Source organism: Equus quagga, chromosome 9 (assembly GCF_021613505.1).
Source record: "Equus quagga isolate Etosha38 chromosome 9, UCLA_HA_Equagga_1.0, whole genome shotgun sequence".
Taxonomy (NCBI): Eukaryota; Metazoa; Chordata; class Mammalia; order Perissodactyla; family Equidae; genus Equus; species Equus quagga.
In genome coordinates, this window is record NC_060275.1 from 67,329,328 (window position 1) to 67,349,320 (window position 19,993).

General features: G+C 56.4%; 1 protein-coding gene across 1 annotated transcript in view; it reads left to right on the forward strand.

The window, feature by feature from the left end:
• The window catches only part of SLC25A42 (solute carrier family 25 member 42), a 36,465-nt gene extending 21,947 nt beyond the window's left edge, over window positions 1–14,518 (forward strand). The window contains exons 2-8 of the mRNA XM_046671801.1: window positions 2,198–2,310; window positions 5,776–5,881; window positions 8,138–8,163; window positions 8,733–8,899; window positions 9,277–9,393; window positions 10,463–10,614; window positions 12,163–14,518. Of these exons, the coding sequence (XP_046527757.1) occupies window positions 2,230–2,310; window positions 5,776–5,881; window positions 8,138–8,163; window positions 8,733–8,899; window positions 9,277–9,393; window positions 10,463–10,614; window positions 12,163–12,470 (957 nt within the window). The 5' untranslated portion in view covers window positions 2,198–2,229 and the 3' untranslated portion in view covers window positions 12,471–14,518. The remainder of the gene's footprint in view (window positions 1–2,197; window positions 2,311–5,775; window positions 5,882–8,137; window positions 8,164–8,732; window positions 8,900–9,276; window positions 9,394–10,462; window positions 10,615–12,162) is intronic.
• The last annotated feature ends 5,475 nt before the right edge of the window (window positions 14,519–19,993 follow it).

The window sequence follows — 19,993 nt, forward strand, 5'->3', positions numbered from 1 at the left end:
TTATTTCTTAGAGAAATCAGCCTTTGGCCCAAGGGACAAAATCTTGAGGACCCCCCCCCCCCCATTCCCCCAGGACAGGAATCTCCTCCTCCCACCCTGCAGGCCTGGGAGCTGCCAGGAGGCGGCTCTGCTGGAGCAGTGCACAGGCCCAAGGCCCGCTCTGCTGGGTGCTAGGAACTTGGCGGCCCCCGGTTTACCCCTGCAAAGGGCCCTGTCTTAGTTTCCTGGGGCTGCTGTAACAAATCACCACAAACTTGGGGGCTTAAGACAATAGGGGATGTGCCGGGGGTGGGAGTGATAGAGCCTCAGTGAATCCCACTGACCTGTACCCCCAGCAACGGGCTTGAAAAGATTGCTAGGGCCTCGTGTCTCTTTGTGAGCAGTTTTAGATTTACAGAAAAATTGCGAAGGTGATAGAGATTCCCCCATGCCCCACACACCCAGTTTCCCCTCTCAATGACATCTTATGTTAGCGTGTACATTTGTCACAACTAATGAGCAAATTCTAGTATATTTTTATTAACTAAAGTCTCGACCTTATTCGGCTCTCCTCAGTTTCCCCCAGTGTCCTTTTTCTGTCCCAGGATCCCACATGACATTTGTCATCACATTAGCCTCCTCTGGGCTAAGACAGTTTCTCGGACTTTCTTGTTTCTGATGACCTTGACAGTTCTGAGGAGGACTGGGCGGGTATGTTGTAGGATGCCCCCAGTTGGAGTCGGTCTGGTGTTTTTCTCGTGGTTAGACTGGGGGACGGGTTTGGGGAGGAGGAGCACAGAGGTGAAGTGCCCCTCTCGTCATACCGTGTCCAGGGCACATGCCATCAACACAGCATCACTGTGATGTGACCTTGATCACCTGGCTGAGGTGGCATCTGTCAGGTGTCTCCACTGTAATGTGACTCTTGTGCTCCCTTCCATACTGTACCCTTTGGAAGGAAGTCACTAGGTACAGCCCACAGCTAAGGGGTCAGGGGTCACGCACCCCTCCTCAAGGGTGGAGCATCTGCACAAGTCATCTGGAATTCCTCTGCGTGGGAAATGTGTCCCTTCATTTACATCAGTATGGACTTGTGGCTATTTTACACTTTGGAGTTTTTATAATCCAACACTGCTTTATTGATTTTGTTGCTCAATCTGTTCCAGCTTTGGCTACGTTGATTCTGCTCCCTTGTCCCCCTGTCACACCCCCATTGGTTTTGGTTACTCCCTGGCACTTCAGGGTGCTCCAGGCTCATCCTCTATTCCTGCTCCATCTTGGAAGCTGCTGTTCCTCCCGGAGCCAGGGCCTGTTTTAGGTGGGAAAACAGTCAGTGGCAGAGGGCAAGTGGAGCAGAATCACACTTGCGCATTCTAGGACATTCCGCATAGGCATTGATACGGGGTGCCTGGGAGGACCTGCAGGTCCTGAGGGGCTTCCACGGCCCGCTCAGGGTGCATCTGCATCATTTGCATCATTTTACAGTCAAGTGTATTGATTTATTGGATCATTTAAAGCATAGGAACCCAGACTTCAAAGGACACTGGTGCATGGAAGCATCTCGGTGACACCTGTCCTTCATCCTTTTTTCCTTCTGGTCCCCTCACTGTGGTTTGCTGAGCTCTGCGTGCACTTCCACCAGGAGGATAAATGTAGGTTTCCAGAGAGGAATCCTCAAGTATTAGAGCCCTTTGCTGTAAATTTGGCCACAAAAAGCAGGCAGCCACATGGTAGGAAAAAGATTAATTTTCTAAAAGTATTTCTGTGGACGGAAACTCAGGTCCAAGCTGACATAAGCCAAATGGGCCTTTGACTCCAGGCAGGCAGGGCCCTCCGGCCTCCATGCCCCACAGCCCACCCCACAGCCCACCACATCCGTACCTCCTGCTGTGACTTCACTGGGGTGGTTTAACCTCTCTGAGCCCATCTACCTGTTTGCTGCTAGGTTTAAAAAACAGACAACTCAGAGACCTGTTTATGACGATCAAATAAAAGAGCCGATGAGAAAGGCCTTTGTAAATGATTAAGTGATCAGCACTGAGGACTGCCGCATCTGGATGCCAGTGTGGGCGTCCTTCCCCTGCAGGGGGACAGAGGCCAGGTTAAGAAAAGCACTCTTGCACAGGCAGTTCTGGCTTCAGGATGAGTCCCGGGCCCGAGGCGGGTGAGGGAGGCCCCCTTCTCACCCGGTCTCCCCACACCCCCTCTCACTCCCCAGGACCCAGTCTCGCCATCCTGAGCAGGCCTGGAATGGGTAATGGTGTGAAAGAAGGTGCGGTGCGTTTGCGTGAGGATGCCGAGGCTGTCCTGTCCTCACCCGTCTCTTCAAAGGCAAGTACCTGGCCTCCTGGATGGGCGTTATCACAGGGTCCCTCTTCAGTGCTCCTGCACCTCGTTACAAATCGCTTCCCCCACACTGAGGTTGGAGCTGCATCAGTGCGCCATGTGGCAGGGGGTGGGGGGAGGTGGGACACAGGCCGGCCACCTCCTTTTCCATTTAGAGCCCCATTTGTGATGTGGATCCAGCTGGCCCAACCACTTGCCAAGAAGCCAGAACCTCGCCCAAATGTGGAATGTCAAAAAGTGTCCTTGAACCCCTTTTCTCACTCAGATTTGCAAACACAAAAGAATTAGCCAAAGGCGGGGCCCACCGTGGGGGAGGGTGCTCTGAAGTCCATCTCTGATTCCACCCTTCAATTGAATGTACGTTCCCTTTTAAAGAAATCAGATCAGCCCTGTCCTTGTTCACTGTAGAAGCAGATAGAAGTTCACCGGGCTGAACCTGGAACGCAGACTGACCCAGCCCCATGAAGAAACCTATCCCCGCTCCGGCGCCGCAGGCACTTCTCAAAGTCCACGGGGTCAAAGGCTGAAGCGTCATCTTCAGTCCTCCCAACCTTTCCCCGAATTCCAGGGGAAGTGCCAGGTGCCCTGCAAAGTGCCAGCTGGGTGAGAGGACTGGTTCGCTGGGCCAGCAGGTGGGGCCACTGTCACCACGTGGGGGGGGGGGGGGGGGGGGGGGCTGCCAAACCCCAGATCAGGCACGGCCAGCCCTCACAGTCTAGTGAGCTTCCCGGCAGAGCATGAGGGAGACGCATCCTCCCTCCGCTGGCTGGCTGGCTGGATCCTGCCAAGTGGACACGCGCAGTACAAGGCCCCGGCGCCCGTGTGCGCAGGGACAGACAGCGCAGGTTTTCCTCTCTCCTGGCTGGCACAACCACATCAGCTTTGGTCTGCTCGGCAAGCCTAATGTGCAGCGCTCACTCTGTAAAGTCCCGTTTCTTTGGTTGAGAAGCCAAGCATCTTCTTGTGGTGTTCACGGCCAGTGTGGATCCCGTCTGTGACTTGCCCACTTTCTCTCTCCTGGGCTGTCTCCTCATCCTTCATTTGCAGGCTCTGTCTATATAGTGGGTATGGAGACTCTGACCATTCGGTGATGCCTGTGCCCAGCTCTTTATGAACACACCAGCCGTGGTCACTTAAGAGTCACTGGAAGCATCAGCCCAAGGCAGCAGCCTCCACTGAGCACGGCAAGTGGGCTCACAGCATGTCCCCGGAGTACGACCTCGCAAGTTAGGGGTTAAGGGCATATGTGTCCCGATGTGCCTTGTGATTTAAGAACCGCAGACTGCATAGGAAGTAACCTGGGGAAGGAGATGGAAGGGACACGTCAGCTCCACCTCTAGTGCCCACAGGGCCCAGGGAGGGCCCGTGCTTGGGGTGTTGCCTCTGCTCACAGTGGCCCACGAGGGCAGCGGTCACTGCATTGATTCACAAAGAAGAAATGGAGGCAGGGGGCCCGTCGGGCCTTGGAGTGGTACCAGGAACACGACTGAGCATTTGAGCATCTGACATCCATACCCCTCAAAGCCAACAAGACCAGATGTCCAGAACCTTGCTGTGTGACCTGGAAAAGGCAGCGGTCCCCAAAGCTGGGCCTCTGGGAAGCAAGAGGATGGAAGCCTGCGCTGAAGCTCAGGCTCAGAAACTTGGAGGGGAACACTACCATGGAATCTGTTCTTTGAGGGGGGAGTGGGCTGGGCTGGTTGGAGGGGACATGGGGGCATTAGGGAAAGGCCAGAGCCCTACAGGGGCAGGCCCAGGTGGCGGGGCAAACAGCCCCTGGGAGCATCTGAGACCCTCGGGAGAGCATCTGGGAGCTGGACCCAGACCAGAGAGGCCATGTGGTCACTGTGGTCGGTCGGGCAGAACCCACACTCAGGCAAGGTATGTGGACAGACTTGGATGGAGCCCAGCTCTTCACCCCTGAGCCACCCACTGAGCTGAACGTGCTCCGGGGAGACCTGCCAATGCCCACTCAGACTCAGGCTGCCACTTGTACCCCCTAAAGGCTCCCACAGCCCTTCTTGATCCCAGCCTCTGCCTGTCCATCCTGGGTTTCTGCAGGAGTCACCTCTTCTGGTTACAGTTAAAATGGCCTGTCCCCCTTCCATGCTTTTCCATGTCTCTTTGGGCAAAGACCAGCCTCCTTGTGGGGCCCCCAGGTTGTGTCCAGCCCCCACCCACCTTTCATCTCTTCTCCCTTCCCTGTCCCCCTCCCTTTCCCTGGGTCAGCCACCCTGCCCTCCTTGTGGTCCCCCAGGGCCACCTGCTCCTTTTCACTGAGGCCTCTGAGTATTCTGTTCTGCCCCCCTCTAATACTGTCACACATACGCCAGTTACTTACACCTCAGCCCCTCACCCCCTATCCTGTCTCCAGAATCCTGAGCCCCCCTCCTCACATCCCCTCCTGGGTTGGTGACTGTGCATATTTGTCTGAAGATTTAATTCATGTCTGGCTCTCCCTGTGGACTGGCAGCCCCATGGGGGTGGTGGGAGCTCATACATACCCCTACCCCATGCTGTGTGTCCCCAGGCCCCTCAGGGTGTCTGGTCCGCATCAGACTTCACAGATTTCTGGGATTATTGAATGACCCGCCCCTCGCCTTCCTTACTCATTTCGGAGCCAGGAAAGATGGATGTGCTTCCACTCTAGAACATTCCAGAGTGCTCCCCACAGTTGCTCACTGAGAGTTCTGTAGCCAAGCCCGCTGGGGTAATGGACACTCTAACTTGATGAGCAGGTGGCTTCCTTAAGGCTCAGATGGACCTGCGAGGGAAGGAGGGCTGTGCAAGTGGGAGATCAGGGAGCCTGGAGAAGATGTGAGAAAGCACTGGCCCCACGTCCAAGGCTGGTGGAGGGAGCACTCAATGTGGGTCAGCGCCATCACCATCAGTCATCCTCGCCTTGGCTGGATGAAGAGCCACAGATGCTGGCCTCTGAAGTCCTGACAGAAAATTGTGGAAAGAGGATGCATTGCCACAGACTCCATGTGCTTTCCTGACCCCCCTGCCCGGTCCCCAGACCACCAGGGCCCTCCTGACTGCTCTGAAATGCTGCAGCGCAGGAGTGTGGCTCACATGGGTGGTGGGCGGAACCAAAGTTTTCGCCTGGGATGGGTCAGGTGACTCTTCTGTTTGGGGTCAGTCCTATTATGGGACCGAGAACTTGGAACCTCCTGGGATGGCCGAGATAGCACGTCACCTCTCATGTTGCCCGGGCCGTCTTCACTGTGTCCTTTGAAGGCTCTGCAGCCGCTGGACTCAGCACAGCTTGCCTCGTGCCCCATGGCACCAGGGCCCAGCAGGGCCACACTGCTCTGGCCACTGTGCACCTCAAGGCCCTGGACCAGGGGTGGGGGCAAGGCAGTCCTCCTGGGTACTGGGCACCGTCCCCAGTAGAGCAGACCCCTCTCCTCCCTCTCTGACCCCACGCGTTTGGGTGTTTTCTTGCAGAGCGATCACAGGCAAGTTCTCAGCTCCCTCCTGTCCGGGGCCCTGGCTGGTGCTCTCGCCAAAACGGCAGTAGCTCCCCTAGACCGAACCAAAATCATCTTCCAAGGTAAATGTGGTCTGTCCGTCTGTCCCGTGCAATAGAGATGCTGCCAGGCAGTCACCGTCCTCCTCCACAGCCCCCCCCAAACTGCACTGCAAATTGGCTTTAAAAATGCCTCTTTAAAACCCACTTAGAAACTCTGTTAGTGTCCAGGGGCTGCCATCGCAAAGCACCCCCAACCAGGCAGCACAGAACAGGAATTTATGGTCTCACGTTCCGGAGGCCAGAGGCTGAAATCAAGGGGTCACCCAGGTTAATTCCTTCTGGGGGCTCAGGGGAGGACACTACCTCGCCTCTTCCAGCTTCTAGGGGCCCCAGGCATCCTTGGCTTGTGGCTGCATCACCCCATCTCTGCCTTGCCCTCTGTGTCTGTGTCCTCTCCTTTTCTTATAAGGACACCTGTCATTGGATTTAGGACCCACCCCACTCCAGTATGACCTCATCTTAATTTAATTACATCTGCAAAGACCCTGTTTCCAAATAAGGTCACAGTCACGGGTACCAGGGTGAGGACATGGACATATCTTTTTGGGGGACACAGTTCAAGAAGCCATCTCCCTCCCTCCTCAGGGTTAAGCAGGCAGAGGATCCCCTGAAGATGAGGCCTTTGCATCTGGCAGACGGTGACTGCCTCTGTGGCACCGGGCAGGAGGACGGTCACAGCCCAGGACCCCTGCCTTTAGCTGTTTGGGAGGAGAGGACTGCAGACTCGAGCTGGGCCCTCCCCACTTCCTCCAGCGGCTCCCCTAGCCTCTCTGTGCCTCAGTTTCCTCATCCATAGGACAGGACATGAATATCACCCTCCTCCCTGAGGAGTGAGCTGAGGTGAGAGAGGGCAGGCTGCGGCTGAGCAGGCATCTCCCTGTGCCTCCCGGAGCAGATGCCCAGGGTGGCGCCCTGCAGGGAGCTGGGTTAACTCTGGAGGCTGTAGGTGTGCACACACGTTCACACACAGTGCAAGGACGTCCGGGAACACAGCAGATGCACAGGAGTGAGGAGGGGAGGCTGCAAGACTGCCACCCCTCGTGGCCTATATTTCTAGGTCCTTGTGGCCACTATGGCAGAGCACACCATGGAGCAGGGGAGCCAGCCGGGCTGCCACAGAGGGTGGGAGAGGTGGGTTAAGGGCGCCAGTACCAGGCCTGTTACCAAACCAGGTTCGTTTTTGCCTGCTGCCCAGAAAGCCAAACACTGAGACAACAAGATCACAGCAGAGAGAGGGTTTACTCACAAGGCAGCCACGTGAGGAAGGGCGAGCATGAGCCTCAAATTCGCTTCCCCGAAAATAGGGACTCAGGGATATTTATGGGATGGGGGGCAAGGTGGTCTGAAATGTGGAGAGAGGTGATTGGAGGTGAGGAGAGGTGAGGGAATTGATGATCTGCGCAAGCGTAGTCAGACTCCATGCCTCTTCACAGGACCCATGCTCACAAAATGGCGGCATTAGCATGATCTGAGGGGGGAGTCTTTAGCCTCTTGATGTCAAAATGTCACTTATCGGACATCTCCGCAGGCCCGGTTGATGAGTTGGTGGTCTCAACCAGCTTGGAGTGGACAAGGGGTTCTAATTCCTGAAAAACAGCTTGCACACCCCTTACCATGGTGACCCAGGCTCCAGGGGATGTTACCTATAGGAACCTAGTGGGGAGTCAGATAGCATATTGCCTAAGCGCACTTAACAGTGGGTGGGTAAACAGCTAAAAGTCATAACCAGTAATTGCAAAAAGGAAAAAAAAGTTTAGTTCCTAGCTACTTATCAATCGCTAACTCTGCCGGTTTCAGGCCTCCCAGAAGAGAGGGCAGACCCCAGACCTGGAATGCCCCCTGGGCCTTGTCCTGAGGGAACCAGAGCCCCTTGGCTGATCCCCACATGGCTGGCGGCTGGCACACCTTCCCCAAAGGGTTTGGTTAGACTGGAGTCCAGCCAGCGTAGGGCTGCTGAGTGTCGACCCTCCAGAGGCACCTCTTCCCACAGGCCCCTGCTGAAGACTCTTACTGTCTCCGGAGGTCAGATGGCAGCTCAGCTCCCCTTCCTGGAGACAAGCTGGTGTGCAGAGAGGCCCTGGGTGTGGTATGGTGTGGTGTGGAGGGGTGACGTTGCTGAGGTTGCCCCTAACTGGGCCGTTGAGAGGGGAGGTCCTCCAGGGCTGCTCTCATTCCGCAAGGCACGCTCAGACCAGACCCCTGTGGTGGAGGTCAGGCAGACTGGGGGTGCTGTCCTTTACAGCTAACAATCTTTGTTGTGTTTTTGTTTTTTTCCAGTGTCTTCAAAAAGATTTTCTGCCAAGGTGAGCCAGTAGGTTACCGTCTGCCCTGCTGGGCTGGCAGGAGGCGGTGGAGGAGGGGTGGGGGTGGGGAGACGCTTTTTCCCATTGGTTCCCAACCCCCAGGCCAGTTCCCAGGCTGCTGCGCTGCCAGGCCCCACACCCTGCGCTCTACCTGGCCTCAGCCCACCCTGGGAATTGATGGGACCCCCTGTACCCATGGGGCAGGGACTCGATGTTCTAAATCCACGTTTTCATATTGGATATATTTTTAAACACAGAGCAGGCCGTTACCTTCTTGATAAAGGAAAAGATAGAGTATTTTTAAAAGCTAGACTGCCAGACATCAACAGAACTCCCTCTGACCGCGTTCTGGGCCTGGTTTCCCCCAGCTCACTGTGCAGTTCCCAGCGTCGGGGGACTGAGAGGGGTTCCCAGTGCGGGGCCCAGGGAATGGGGGAGGGTAAGGCGCAGTTGGATCGACTGGGTCGCCCCCAGGCGCGGGGCTGGACAAAATAAAGCAGGTGTTCACCAGCAGCGGGACCGAGGCTGGCGGTGGGCGGTGACCTTGCGCCTCCCCCACCCTCCCCCAGGAGGCCTTCCGACTCCTCTACTTCACCTACCTCAACGAGGGCTTCCTGAGCCTGTGGCGCGGGAACTCGGCCACCATGGTGCGCGTGGTGCCCTACGCCGCCATCCAGTTCAGCGCGCACGAGGAGTACAAGCGGGTCCTGGGTCGCTACTACGGCTTCCGCGGAGAGTGAGGCCCCACCCCCGGCCCCGCCCCACGCCCCCCTACTCGAGTGAGGCCCCGCCCCCTCCTCCTATCCCCAACCCTCTTCACTCCCTCACGTCACCCTGTTCTCCGTTCAATACAAGCACACCGCGTCAGACACTGAGTCCCAGGAGGGCCCGTGATCCCGACTGTGCCCCAGAGCCGTGGGGACGGTCCATGTCATTCAGTCATTCATACAAGCAGAGGAAAGAGAAGGCAGCCATAGGCATCCCAGAATGACCTCTACCCATCACCCCCTCAGCTCAGCTGCCAGCAAGCTAGCCGTGGCAGTCCTGCATCCCCCGCCCCTTTCCGGCTGAGACCTGTGGGTCTGGGGGTCTCACCTTCTCCCCGCCTTTCAGAGCTCTGCCCCCTTGGCCCCGCCTCCTCGCAGGCGCTCTGGCTGGAACGACGGCTGCTTCGCTGACCTACCCCCTGGACCTGGTCAGAGCGCGGATGGCGGTGACCCCAAAGGAAATGTGAGTCCTAACGCGGTGATGCTTCTGGCAGCAGTAGAGGCTGTGTCTCGTGGGGCTCCTAGGTCGGATGCCTCTACTGGGCCCCTGAGGTTTGAGTCTGGGCCTCTGCATCCAGCGGAGAAGAAGCTGGAGGCTCAGTGCTCTTCGGCGTGGAGCCCGGCTGGCACAACAGGCCAGGCCAGGCGTGTGGTGTGGCTGTCCCGCGAAGGCACTACGGTGGTCCCCCCTCATCCACAGGGGATACCTTGCAAGACCCCCAATGGATGCTTGAAACCACAGATACATCCAACCCTGTATATACTGTTTTACCCTACACATGCAGACCTATAAGGTTTAATTTATAAATTAGGTGCAGTAAGAGAGTGACAATGATAAAATAGAACAGTTATAACAGTATACTGTAATAAGAGTTACTGTAGATCTTAGCTACCTCAGCATACGATTTTTTGAGAGCTTTCACCTTTTCATTTAAGCACTTTGCGGCTTCTCTTTAGTGTATCCAAATTGCCAGCATCACTACTCTCGTGCTTTGGGGCCATTATTAAGTAAAATAAAGGTGACTTGAACACAAGCCCTGCAATATGACACAGTCGATCTCCGACGACAATGACCAAGACAGCCACTGAGTGACTCAGGGCAGGTAGCTGATACAACGTGGACATGCAGGACAAAGGGATGATTCACACCCGGGTGGGCCGGAGCGAGGAACCAAAGCCTGGGAAAGCAAAACCGTGGATAAGGGGGCACCGCTGTAATTGGTTTTCTTAGTCTGGGGGTCAGTTTCTGCTTCCATCAAACCAAGAGTCTTCGTTTTGAGTTGGGCACAGAGGTGTTAAAAATGCGTCCAAATAAAAGCCCCCAGCTGAGCCCCACCCAGCGACCCCAGTGGTGAAGGTGGAGAAGGGTCTTAGGTGCACATTCCCCTCGAAGGCCAAAGCTTTTGCTCCACAGATATGTCAGCATCCAGCCCCGGCCCTGCTGGCTGACTGGGAGGAGCTCAGAATTACTGAGTAGAGGCCAGGGGTCGTGCCCTGTGCCGGGAGGCCTGCAGCCCACCCTCTCGTCGCAGGTACAGCAATATCTTTCATGTCTTCATTCGCATCTCCCGAGAAGAGGGGCTGAGAACCCTCTACCACGGGTTCACGCCCACCGTGCTGGGGGTCATTCCCTATGCCGGGCTCAGCTTCTTCACCTACGAGACGCTCAAGAGCCTGCACAGAGGTAAGGAGCCGGAGCCAGGGCCGCATCACCGGGGTCACACAGACCCGGAGGTGGGGCTTGAGGACCCCCTTGGGTGGGGCCGGCCGGGAGCCCAGGCCTGAATCAGGAGGAGGAACCTGGACCCCTGACCTTTAATGCCTTACTGTAGGAGCAACCCTGTGCAGTCCAGTGTGTCACCCAGAGCACCCAGACCCACGTGCACAAAGCATAAGGATAAAACCGAGCTGGAGGGAGGAGTACCCTCTGACGCTTTGGTAATTTTGAGAAACTCCAAAAGTACAGAAACATACAGAGAATGACATAACCCCTCCCATGCCTGCCACTGGGTACAAACAGGTGTTAATAGGTGTTAATGTCCTGCCACCTTTGCTCCAAGGTGTTTTTTGGTAAAGAAAGAAAATGTTGTAGGTAAAGCTGAGGTTCCACGTGCCTCCACCCCAGGCCTCATTGGAAGCGCGGCTGCGCCTCACTGTGGTTGGCAACCCTTCTAGTGCTTTTCTCTGTCGGGACTGGAACCGCAGGGCCTCCTGGGGATGAAAAGTAACTGAGCGGAGGCGGCCCGCACCTGCACCTCCGGCAGCGAGGCTGGTTGAGTCCCGGCCGCCCGTCCTGGGCTCTGGCCCATTGTTTGAGTGGAGGGGTGGGCCGCCCCCTACTGGGGGGACTTCGACTGTTTCCAGGTTTTCTGTGATCAGCTGATACTCAGGCGTCAGGAGACAGGCGTGGCTCTGGTGTGGGTGTGAGAGCCCGTTTGGGGTGTTACTCTCCCTGCGGGCTCTGTCCCCTGTCTCCCTTCTCCCGGGACTGGCAGTTTCCTTTATTGTTTCCAAGTTCCAGTTTTTAACTCTTATATTTAAATTACAGCACTTTTTTTTTTTGAGGAAGACTGGCCCTGAGCTAACATCCATGCCCATCTTCCTCTACTTTATATGTGGGATGCCTGCCACAACATGGCTTGCTGAGCAGCGCATATGTCCCTGCCCAGGATCCCAACCGGCGAACCCCGCCCCTGAAGCGGAACGTGAGAGCTTAACCGCTGCCCCACTGGCTGCCCGGATACAACACATTTTCAAAGAACCTCTGTGGATGGGTTGCTGCCCCTTCCTCTGTCCCACCCACATGTCCTTGGTCCCTCTTGGCCGCAGAGGCAGTACCAGTGGTGTTCACTGTTCTGTGGAGGCCGAGGTCCAGGGTCGCCCACCACCCCCACGGGCTGGCTGGCCGTCAGGGTCCCCGACACGGGTGACGTTTTCTTTCTTTACTAGAGAGAAAACAGGAGCGAGTAGATGGGAGCTCCGTCTGGGTCTTAGGACTTGGTTATATGATTCTCTGTGCTTTTCTGACATTTTTAAAACTTTTATTCCTCAAATTTGATTAAAAAGGAGGGACTGGGAGGTGAGGAGGCAGAATAGCCATGACCCAGGTGAGAAGGCCCAGGCGAGCCGGTCAGGTCCTGAGAGCAGGGGTGGCGGTGCGGCGTGTGTCGTGGCGCGTGGGGGTGCGGGCGCCCGCGTCGCCCTCACAGCCCGCCCGCCCCTCACCCCGCAGAGTACAGCGGCCGCCGGCAGCCCTACCCCTTTGAGCGCATGATCTTCGGGGCCTGCGCCGGCCTCATCGGGCAGTCGGCCTCGTACCCGCTGGACGTGGTGCGGCGGCGCATGCAGACGGCTGGAGTCACGGGCCACCCGCGCACCTCCATCGCGCGCACCATGTGCACCATCGTGCGGGAGGAGGGCGCGGTGCGCGGCCTCTACAAGGGCCTCAGCATGAACTGGCTAAAGGGCCCCATCGCCGTGGGCATCAGCTTCACTACCTTCGACCTCATGCAGATCCTGCTGCGGCGCCTGCAGAGCTAGGGGCCCGGCGGGTCAGCCCTCTCGGGACAGGGAGCCGAGCTCAGTGCGCGGTGGTCGGCTGACCCCTTTTGTTTCTGAGCCGGCGGAGCAAGGGTGTGTTTGATTCTACCCCTGGGAACCGCGTCGGAGCACCTTGTGGAACAAGCTGGCGGCTCAGGGGGTCTTGGCCTCAGTGCCCACAGGTCCGAGGAGAAAGCCAGACGCCCTGGCAGTGCAGTGTTGGGACAGGCGGGCCAGCGCCTCCTGCGCTCTCCTCTTCCCTCCTCCCTAGGGCTTGCCCTGCCTCCTGGAGGTTGTTTCCTAACCGCCTGCGCTGCCTCCTGGCGCTCTGTGTCCTTAGACATGCTCCTGGTTCTAGGGACCCAGTCCTCACTGGGCTCACAGCCAGACTCCTCCTGCCCCTTGTTCTGAGAGGACACCCAGGGGAAGGAGGTGCGCAGAGTGCAGACGGCCTGGCCTAGGCCCTGCGCCCTGTGTGGGACGGGACCAGCCTCCTGCCCCACCCCACCCCACCCCACCTGTCCTGCCTTCGCCATTGCTTCCTAGGTAACATGACTCCTCTGTCCCCAGAGCCCCCTGTTTGGGAACAGCCTTCTCCCCAGAGTGTTGTCCCGATCCTGGCCCTGGGATCAGGTCTTCTCCTGTTGCCTGCCCACCCAGTTTGTAATGTTCCCAGGAGGGCCACGTCTCCTTCCAGGCAGCAGGGTTGGAGGAATCGCCACGGGTTTGGGTCTGAGCCCCACCTGGAGCATCTGCCGAAAACTGAGTACCCAGGTCGCCTCCTGGGGCCAACAAGTTCCCACCCCACAGCCCTGACCTCTGCCTGTAGGCACTGTGGCTCCTAGGGAACCCATAGCATCTGGCACATCCCCAGCTCCCCACCTGAGCAGACGTTTGGCCGAATCACAGGGCAGTTTCAGGCTCAGTGTTGTCTGATTTCCATGAACAGAGCACATGGAGGTGGCTGGCAGCCTTGATTTTCCCAAAGGGGGAGCCCTGAGACAGTGTACGGCCTGGGGACTGGAAGCTTAGGAGGAGCTGGGGTACTCCAGGGCACACCCAAGGAGCTGGCTCATGGAGAAGTCCCCTGGCCTGCCAGGTGTCACAGGGACTCAGAAATGCCCGGTTCCTAATGACATTTGGAGTTCCTTGATTTTTTTTGGTTTTGTTTTTCAATTTGGCTGACCCTGGGTCTATTCACAGCAAACTGACTCACCCTATCTGGTTCCAGGATGAGGGGAACCAGGGGTCGGTTTTCACAGTTGGCTCAGCAGCCAGGATGTGTAAAAGGATATGAGAGGGTGTGTTTACCCCACGCCCATTTCAATCATGACTTTCTTTTTTCCCTCCATTGTGCGTCGCCTCAGACCTGTGGATGTGAAGACCCTTCTTTCTGCCCTTTCTTGTACGTGTCCACTGGCCAGCCTCGTCTCATCCCCAGACTCGTCCCTGGGGAGCCAGGCAGCCTGTGATGGCTGTCCTGTTGGGTGAGCATCCCACTCCCTCGCCAAGCCTTGCCCAGTGCCCAGGCTTAGCTGGAGAGGAGGAGAGGCGGGGTGACCCCACAGGGAGACAGGATGGGGACCCGAGGGGCCCCAGGTGAGAGAGAGCAGCAGGGACTGGGGTCCACCCCGGGCAGGTGAGACCACATGGATGGTTGGGCAGCATCCTCCTTTGAGCCTCAGGCTGAGCAGGGCGGGGAGGGTCCCCCAGGTCCTGCTAGCCGCAGTGTGCCTCCCCTAGCTGGTTCAGCCGAGTGGGCCTCAGCAGTGCCACCCCCACCCCCAGCCTGCACTCAGCCGGGCTGGTGCCCTCTGCTGTCACACCCCTCCCCAGTGGTAGCCTGTCCTGGTCTGGAGTTACATTTGATGCCATGAAGACACTTTGTTTATATATAATGTTTATATATTTTAAAGATTTGTGCCAAGAGAGTATATTTAATAAAAATCAAAGTGACTTTTTCTCCTGCCTCTGACCCCCACCCTCCATGAACCAAAAACAGGGTTGAAGTTACTTTGACAGATTTTTGAATAAAGTCTTGAATAAACTTTTTAAAAAATGTAACTGTTGTTTGAATTGTTAATACATAATGTGATTTTCTAGAAAACACAAATTGCACAGAAGGGTTTTCACGGTGAAGAGTTTCACTCCCTCCGCTGGGCCCCCTCCGGGTACCAGTTTCTCGCGTGTCCTTCCAGAGAGATCCTGTGGATGCATACCTGTCCGTTTGGGGGACAGATGTGACGACCCACGGCGTTGGTCGGGATGGGCGGTGTCCTGCCTGGGTAAGCCCTGCCCAGAACCCCCATGGTTTCTCCCTCCCGCGCCCTGTGTCTGTCGCCTGCTCTGGGCTCCGCTCCGCCGCTGGCTGAAGCTGTGGGCACCAGTGTCGCTGTCTGCAGGGAGGGCCAGGACAACGAGGTCTCCTAGTGGCCTTTGAGACTCGCCTCACCTGCAACCGGTTGCCCACAAAGACTTGCAGAGCGCCCACCCCCCCTTCCCTCCCCTCTCCACGCCGCAGCTAGATGCGGGAAGCGGAGCTTCTGTGAGCCTCCGGGACTAGGGGAGCGCGTGTGCCTGCAAGTGCGCATGCGTGCGCGGGCACGAGCCGTGCTAGGATGACGTACAGCGCCGACCCGGAGCTACTCTGTCTGCTGCTTTGGTCCGACTGTATTTCTTGCACATCCGTCCCTGTTGTGAACAGGTCTGTCTCACTGTTTAGTGGCAGTTTCCTGTTCCCTAGGGGACAGCCATGATGAGACCCACCCATCCCTTACTGATGGGCAGCTAGGTTTTTAGTGAGGCGTTGAGGACAATGTGGCAGTGACTCCTGGTGGCTGCTGAGCGTGCCCCCACGTCCATCCCAATTTCTGGTCAGTCCCACCTCTTGAATCAGTTCCTGAGCCTGGGGGATGAGGGTCAGCCCTACCACACTCCCCCGAGCACTATGGCACCCCCTACTATAGAGAGGTGGGCACTTGACCCCATCTGGACCTGTGACAGTAAAGATGATGTGTGCCGGCCTCTCCAGGGAGAGCTTCCGGAAGCAGCCGTCCTCTCTCCCACTGGCCCCAGGGGAAGAAACCCCAGTCCTAGTGGTTGTTGGTGCTATCTTGTCTGTGAGGTAGGAACGAACCCCATGGGGAAGCTGACACTGCAGGAAGTAGAGCGGAGGTGAGGAGAGGAGTTGGATTCTTGGTGACATTGTCTAGGCTACTGGATCCAGATTTTCCTGAAGCTTAACTGCCTCTCAGTTTCCAGCAACATGTGTCACTTTATCCTCTTTACTAAGAGTTGAGTTTCCTGGCACTTTCTGAAACAAAACTCCTTATATGTACCTCTTTGGGTTCATGTGCTAGTGTGTCTGTGGTATAAGTTTGTAGTAACAAAATTGCTTGGTGAAAATCAAGAGATATATTAATGTAGCTAACGCTACCCAAAGAGCTGATGGGGCCTGCCCAGACCCAGCACTCATGGTTATCACCAACGGCTTTTCGCTGTTGGGAAATGCTCCCCAGGGTGGGCTTCCCCACAAGAGCACCACCCAGCAACCGAGGAGCAGCCCTCAGCCAGCCATTGAGGACAGTTGGAGGGTAAATGGTTAGGCTCCTCGCCGTCTGGGTGGGGCCACGCAGGTGCGGGCAGTGCGCTGTCTCCCCGAGGTCCCCAGCAGGACCAAGCCCAGCTTGCCCATGGGGGTCACCTGCTCACTGGCACCACCTACAGCGTTCCTTCTCTCCCTGTCTCATGTCCTCACTTCCATCAGGGCTCCCCGTAGCATCACCTCTCAGGTAAACGTCGTTTTAACTGAGTCCTTGTGATAGGATCATCTTTTGAGGGAGTCTATCCAAAGACAGGTGGAAATGCCAGACAGTCCTGCAAAGAGATGGTGTCTGTTTACAGCACTTACCCTCAGGGCATGAGTTCCTGTGGCCACCGTAACAAAGTCCCACAGACTGCTGGCTTAAAACAACAGGAATTTGTTCACAGCTTTGGAGGCCGGAAGTCCAAGATCAAGGGGTGGGCAGGGTTGGTTCCTTCTGGGGCCACGAGAGAAGGATCCGTTCAGGCCTCTCTTCTTGGCGTGTAGCTGGCCGTCTTCTCCCTGTGTCTTCACGTCATCTTCCTTCTATGTGGGTCCGTGTCCAAGTTTCCTTTTGTAAGGACACCAGTCCTACTGGATCAGGGCCACCCTAACGACCTCACTGTAACTGAATCACCTCCTTAAAGGCCCCATCTCCTAATACAGTCACATTCCGAGGGCCTGGGGTTAGAACTTCAGCCTGTGAATTTGTGGGGCACACAATCCAGCCTATAAACACCAATGGCCAGTCACCAGCCTTTTTGACCTTCACTAATCTGACAGGTGAAAAACGGCATCTCATGATTTCACACTACCTGCTTTTCTGCTTATTTCTCCCCCAACTCCTCCTGGAGATCTTTCCTCATAAGAACTCAACATTTTGTGTCTTACCTGCTATGTAAGTTTCCACAGTTTATTCATTTATTCCTGGGCCAGCTTTCTGCTGTCAGAAATAGTTTGGTGACTGCTGCCCTTGCTCCTGCTCCCATGAGCCAGCACCTCCCTGGCAGGTGTCCCTAAAGGATCTGCCAGCTGTGGGGTCACTCCTTCCAGGTGCTGCCAAAGGGCTTCCCAGCTCGGTCGTGCCAACCTGGGCGCCCACGGGTGGCCTGCGGCATTCCAGCTTGCGCCTGGTGGCCTCCGACTTCTGCCATTTGGGGGTGTGACGTGGCAGCTCCTCGCTGTCTTAGTTCACATCTTGCTGTGGTCTCTTGCAGGATGAGGCAGCTTTCCATGATTCTTGGCTGCTTATTCTTCCCCCTCCTCTTAGCACGCTGTATATTGCAGGCCCAAACGCCAGGCCTGGTAGGAGAGGCATGAACAGGAATTTTGTAACTGTGTCATGTTGCGCCCTGACGAGGCAGGAATGGAGGTGACACTAACACACTGGGGAGTAGCGAGTTACACATCTTATTCACACAGGGCCCCTCAGAGCCCCTGTGCAGGATGGGCCTTGTGCACCTCTGGAAAGGGGGGAGTTGGGGTTCCCAGACTTGTGTCTACCTTGGGGGGCTTCCTTCAGGATGGGCAATGTGGATAGGCGATGCTGTTCTGGCTCTTGCCACAAAAAATTTAAAAGACGTGCCATGGAACTGAGGGGAGTCAGGTGGGGATCCTGGAAGGTGTCTGAGGGAGGGAAAGATCCTGCGTAGGGTGTTGGGAAAAGCCCCTGGAGAGGCCTGGGGATTCCCTGCAGGGTGGGTGTCAGGCAGCAGCCCCTGAGTCTGGCACTGGGGAGCCATGGAAGGTGCTTGAGCAGAGGAGGAAGGATGGAGATGGGAGCTCAGGTGGGAAGCCGGGCCAGGGTCTGAGCAAGGAGAAGCACGCAATGTCTGCGGGCTGAGAAGATTCTGCAGGACTCTAGGTGAGGATGGGACCAACAGCCCCCCAAAGCCTGGCCCCAGGCACCCACCTTCAACCTAGGAGAGGCCAGACCCAGATTTAAATTTCCTAATTTGTGTCTTCCTAGGAAATTGTCACCTCCATATGATTTCTAATAATTCCTAGACTTCCCTTAAGATCTTTGTTGTCTCTGTCTCGTTTGTGACTCTTCTGCTTTCTCAGATTGTTTGTTATCCATGACGTCATGGGGGACCCAGCTGCTGGCTCTTTTATTTTCCTGGACTGAACGTTGGTGTCCCCCCATAATCTGCATGTTGAAACCTAATGCCGGCGTGGTAGTGTTAGGAGGTGGGGCCTTTGGGAGGTGAGGAGGGTTAGATGCGGTCATGAGAGTAGGGCCCTCAGGATGGGACTGGTGCTTTCACAAGAGTCACGCATGAGAGAGCTGGCATCGCCTCTCTACCCTCCACCGTGTGAGGGTGCGACCCAAAGTGGCATCTACAACCCAGAAGTGGGCTCTGACCAGAACCCAACCTTGCCAGTACCCTGATCTAGAACTTCCAGCCTCCAGAACTGTGAGAAATCAATGTCTGCTGCTTGTCAGCCACCCAGACCACAGTACTTTGTTATAGCAGCCTGAACAGATGAAGCCACTGGCAAGCTGGCCCTTCTCACTACGTCGTGACCCAGTTTGCTGCTGACAGTGCCTTTCACCTCCCCCTGCTTTGTTCCAGCACAGTCCGTGTGGCAGAGGTCTGGATTTTCCTCTCAGGATCTGGTGCCCTGTGAGGCCCTCATACTCCCTAGTCAGGGGGCTCCACAGAAGGACGGGGCTCGGGTTGGCATGGACTCTCTCACAAAGCCTCTGTCAGGCTGCCGGGCAGAGCCACGTGGAGGGGATGAGCCACAGGCTGGACGAGCCACAGCCACCAGCCAGCAGGGGACAAGGACATTCAGGTGAGGGCAGTTTTGAAGGTGTTACGACATGTTTCCCAAAGGGCTGGGTGTGAGGAGAAAGAAAAAGGGGTGGGGGTTGGGGGTCAAGGTGACCCCTTGTTCTGATGTAACAGGAAAGATGGAGCTGATGTGACTGAGGGGGTGGGAAGGGAAGTTCAGGGGCTCTGGTCGCGCTGGCTCAAGCTGCCCGAGATGCCAAGGGCTATAGAACTGAAACGGATTTGTTGGTGAGCAAGTGGGGCCCAATGAGTAAGGATGGAGAGAAGGGGAGGGAAAGGGGAGCCTCCATGGGGAGGGCACGAGGGGAAGCAGCAGGGTCGGCCAGGGAGCTGGGCGGTGGGTGATCAGGTGGTGACAGTCTCCAGACACTACCTAATGTCCCCTTGGGGCAGAATCATCCCCTCCCATCAGAAGCACTGGAGTGGTCATTACCACGGACATGTCAATTAACAAAAGTTAAACACAAAGTATTTCTCTTGGACCCCCCCATCTTCCCTATTTTTGTCATTCTTACTTTTTTTAAATTGTGAAATGTGTCACAAAAAGTCTGTAAAAGTTTATGTGGTTTCAGGCACTGCTGCCAGGGCCATCACCAGCTCTTCCTGCCTTGGCCGTCTGTGTGTGCTGCACTGCCTCGCTTCTGTTGGTTTTCCCACCTTCCTCTGTGTCCCCAAACCCATGGTGTGGAGCTCTGAGAGCGACCGGAGGGCAGCACAGCCCCGGCGGAGCAAGCCAAGGGCTGGGGCTGAGGTGCTGCTACAGGAGAGGCTAGGCCCAGGGGCCTCGGCAGCTGGGGTGCAGCCGAGGGGGAGTCTTCGGTGACTCTCTTCAACTTAAAAAGCAAATTTCTCTATTTTACCCTCAAAATGAGTTTATTTGGGAATAGCCAAAAGAATTGCATTTGGGGATATACATGCTATGGGGAACTACAGGCAAATCCAGAAAGAAAGGAGGGGAGCTGCTTTCATAGGGAAAGAAGGGGACAGGAGGGGCTGTTCTAAAGGAAAGTCCATTGGGGGAAAAGTAGCGGTTCAGGGCAGCAACGGCTTCTCATTGGCTGGGCTGTGGGGTTTCTCATTGGCTGGGCTGTGGCATTTCTCACTGGCTGGGCTGTGGCGTTTCTCATTGGCTGGGCTGTGGG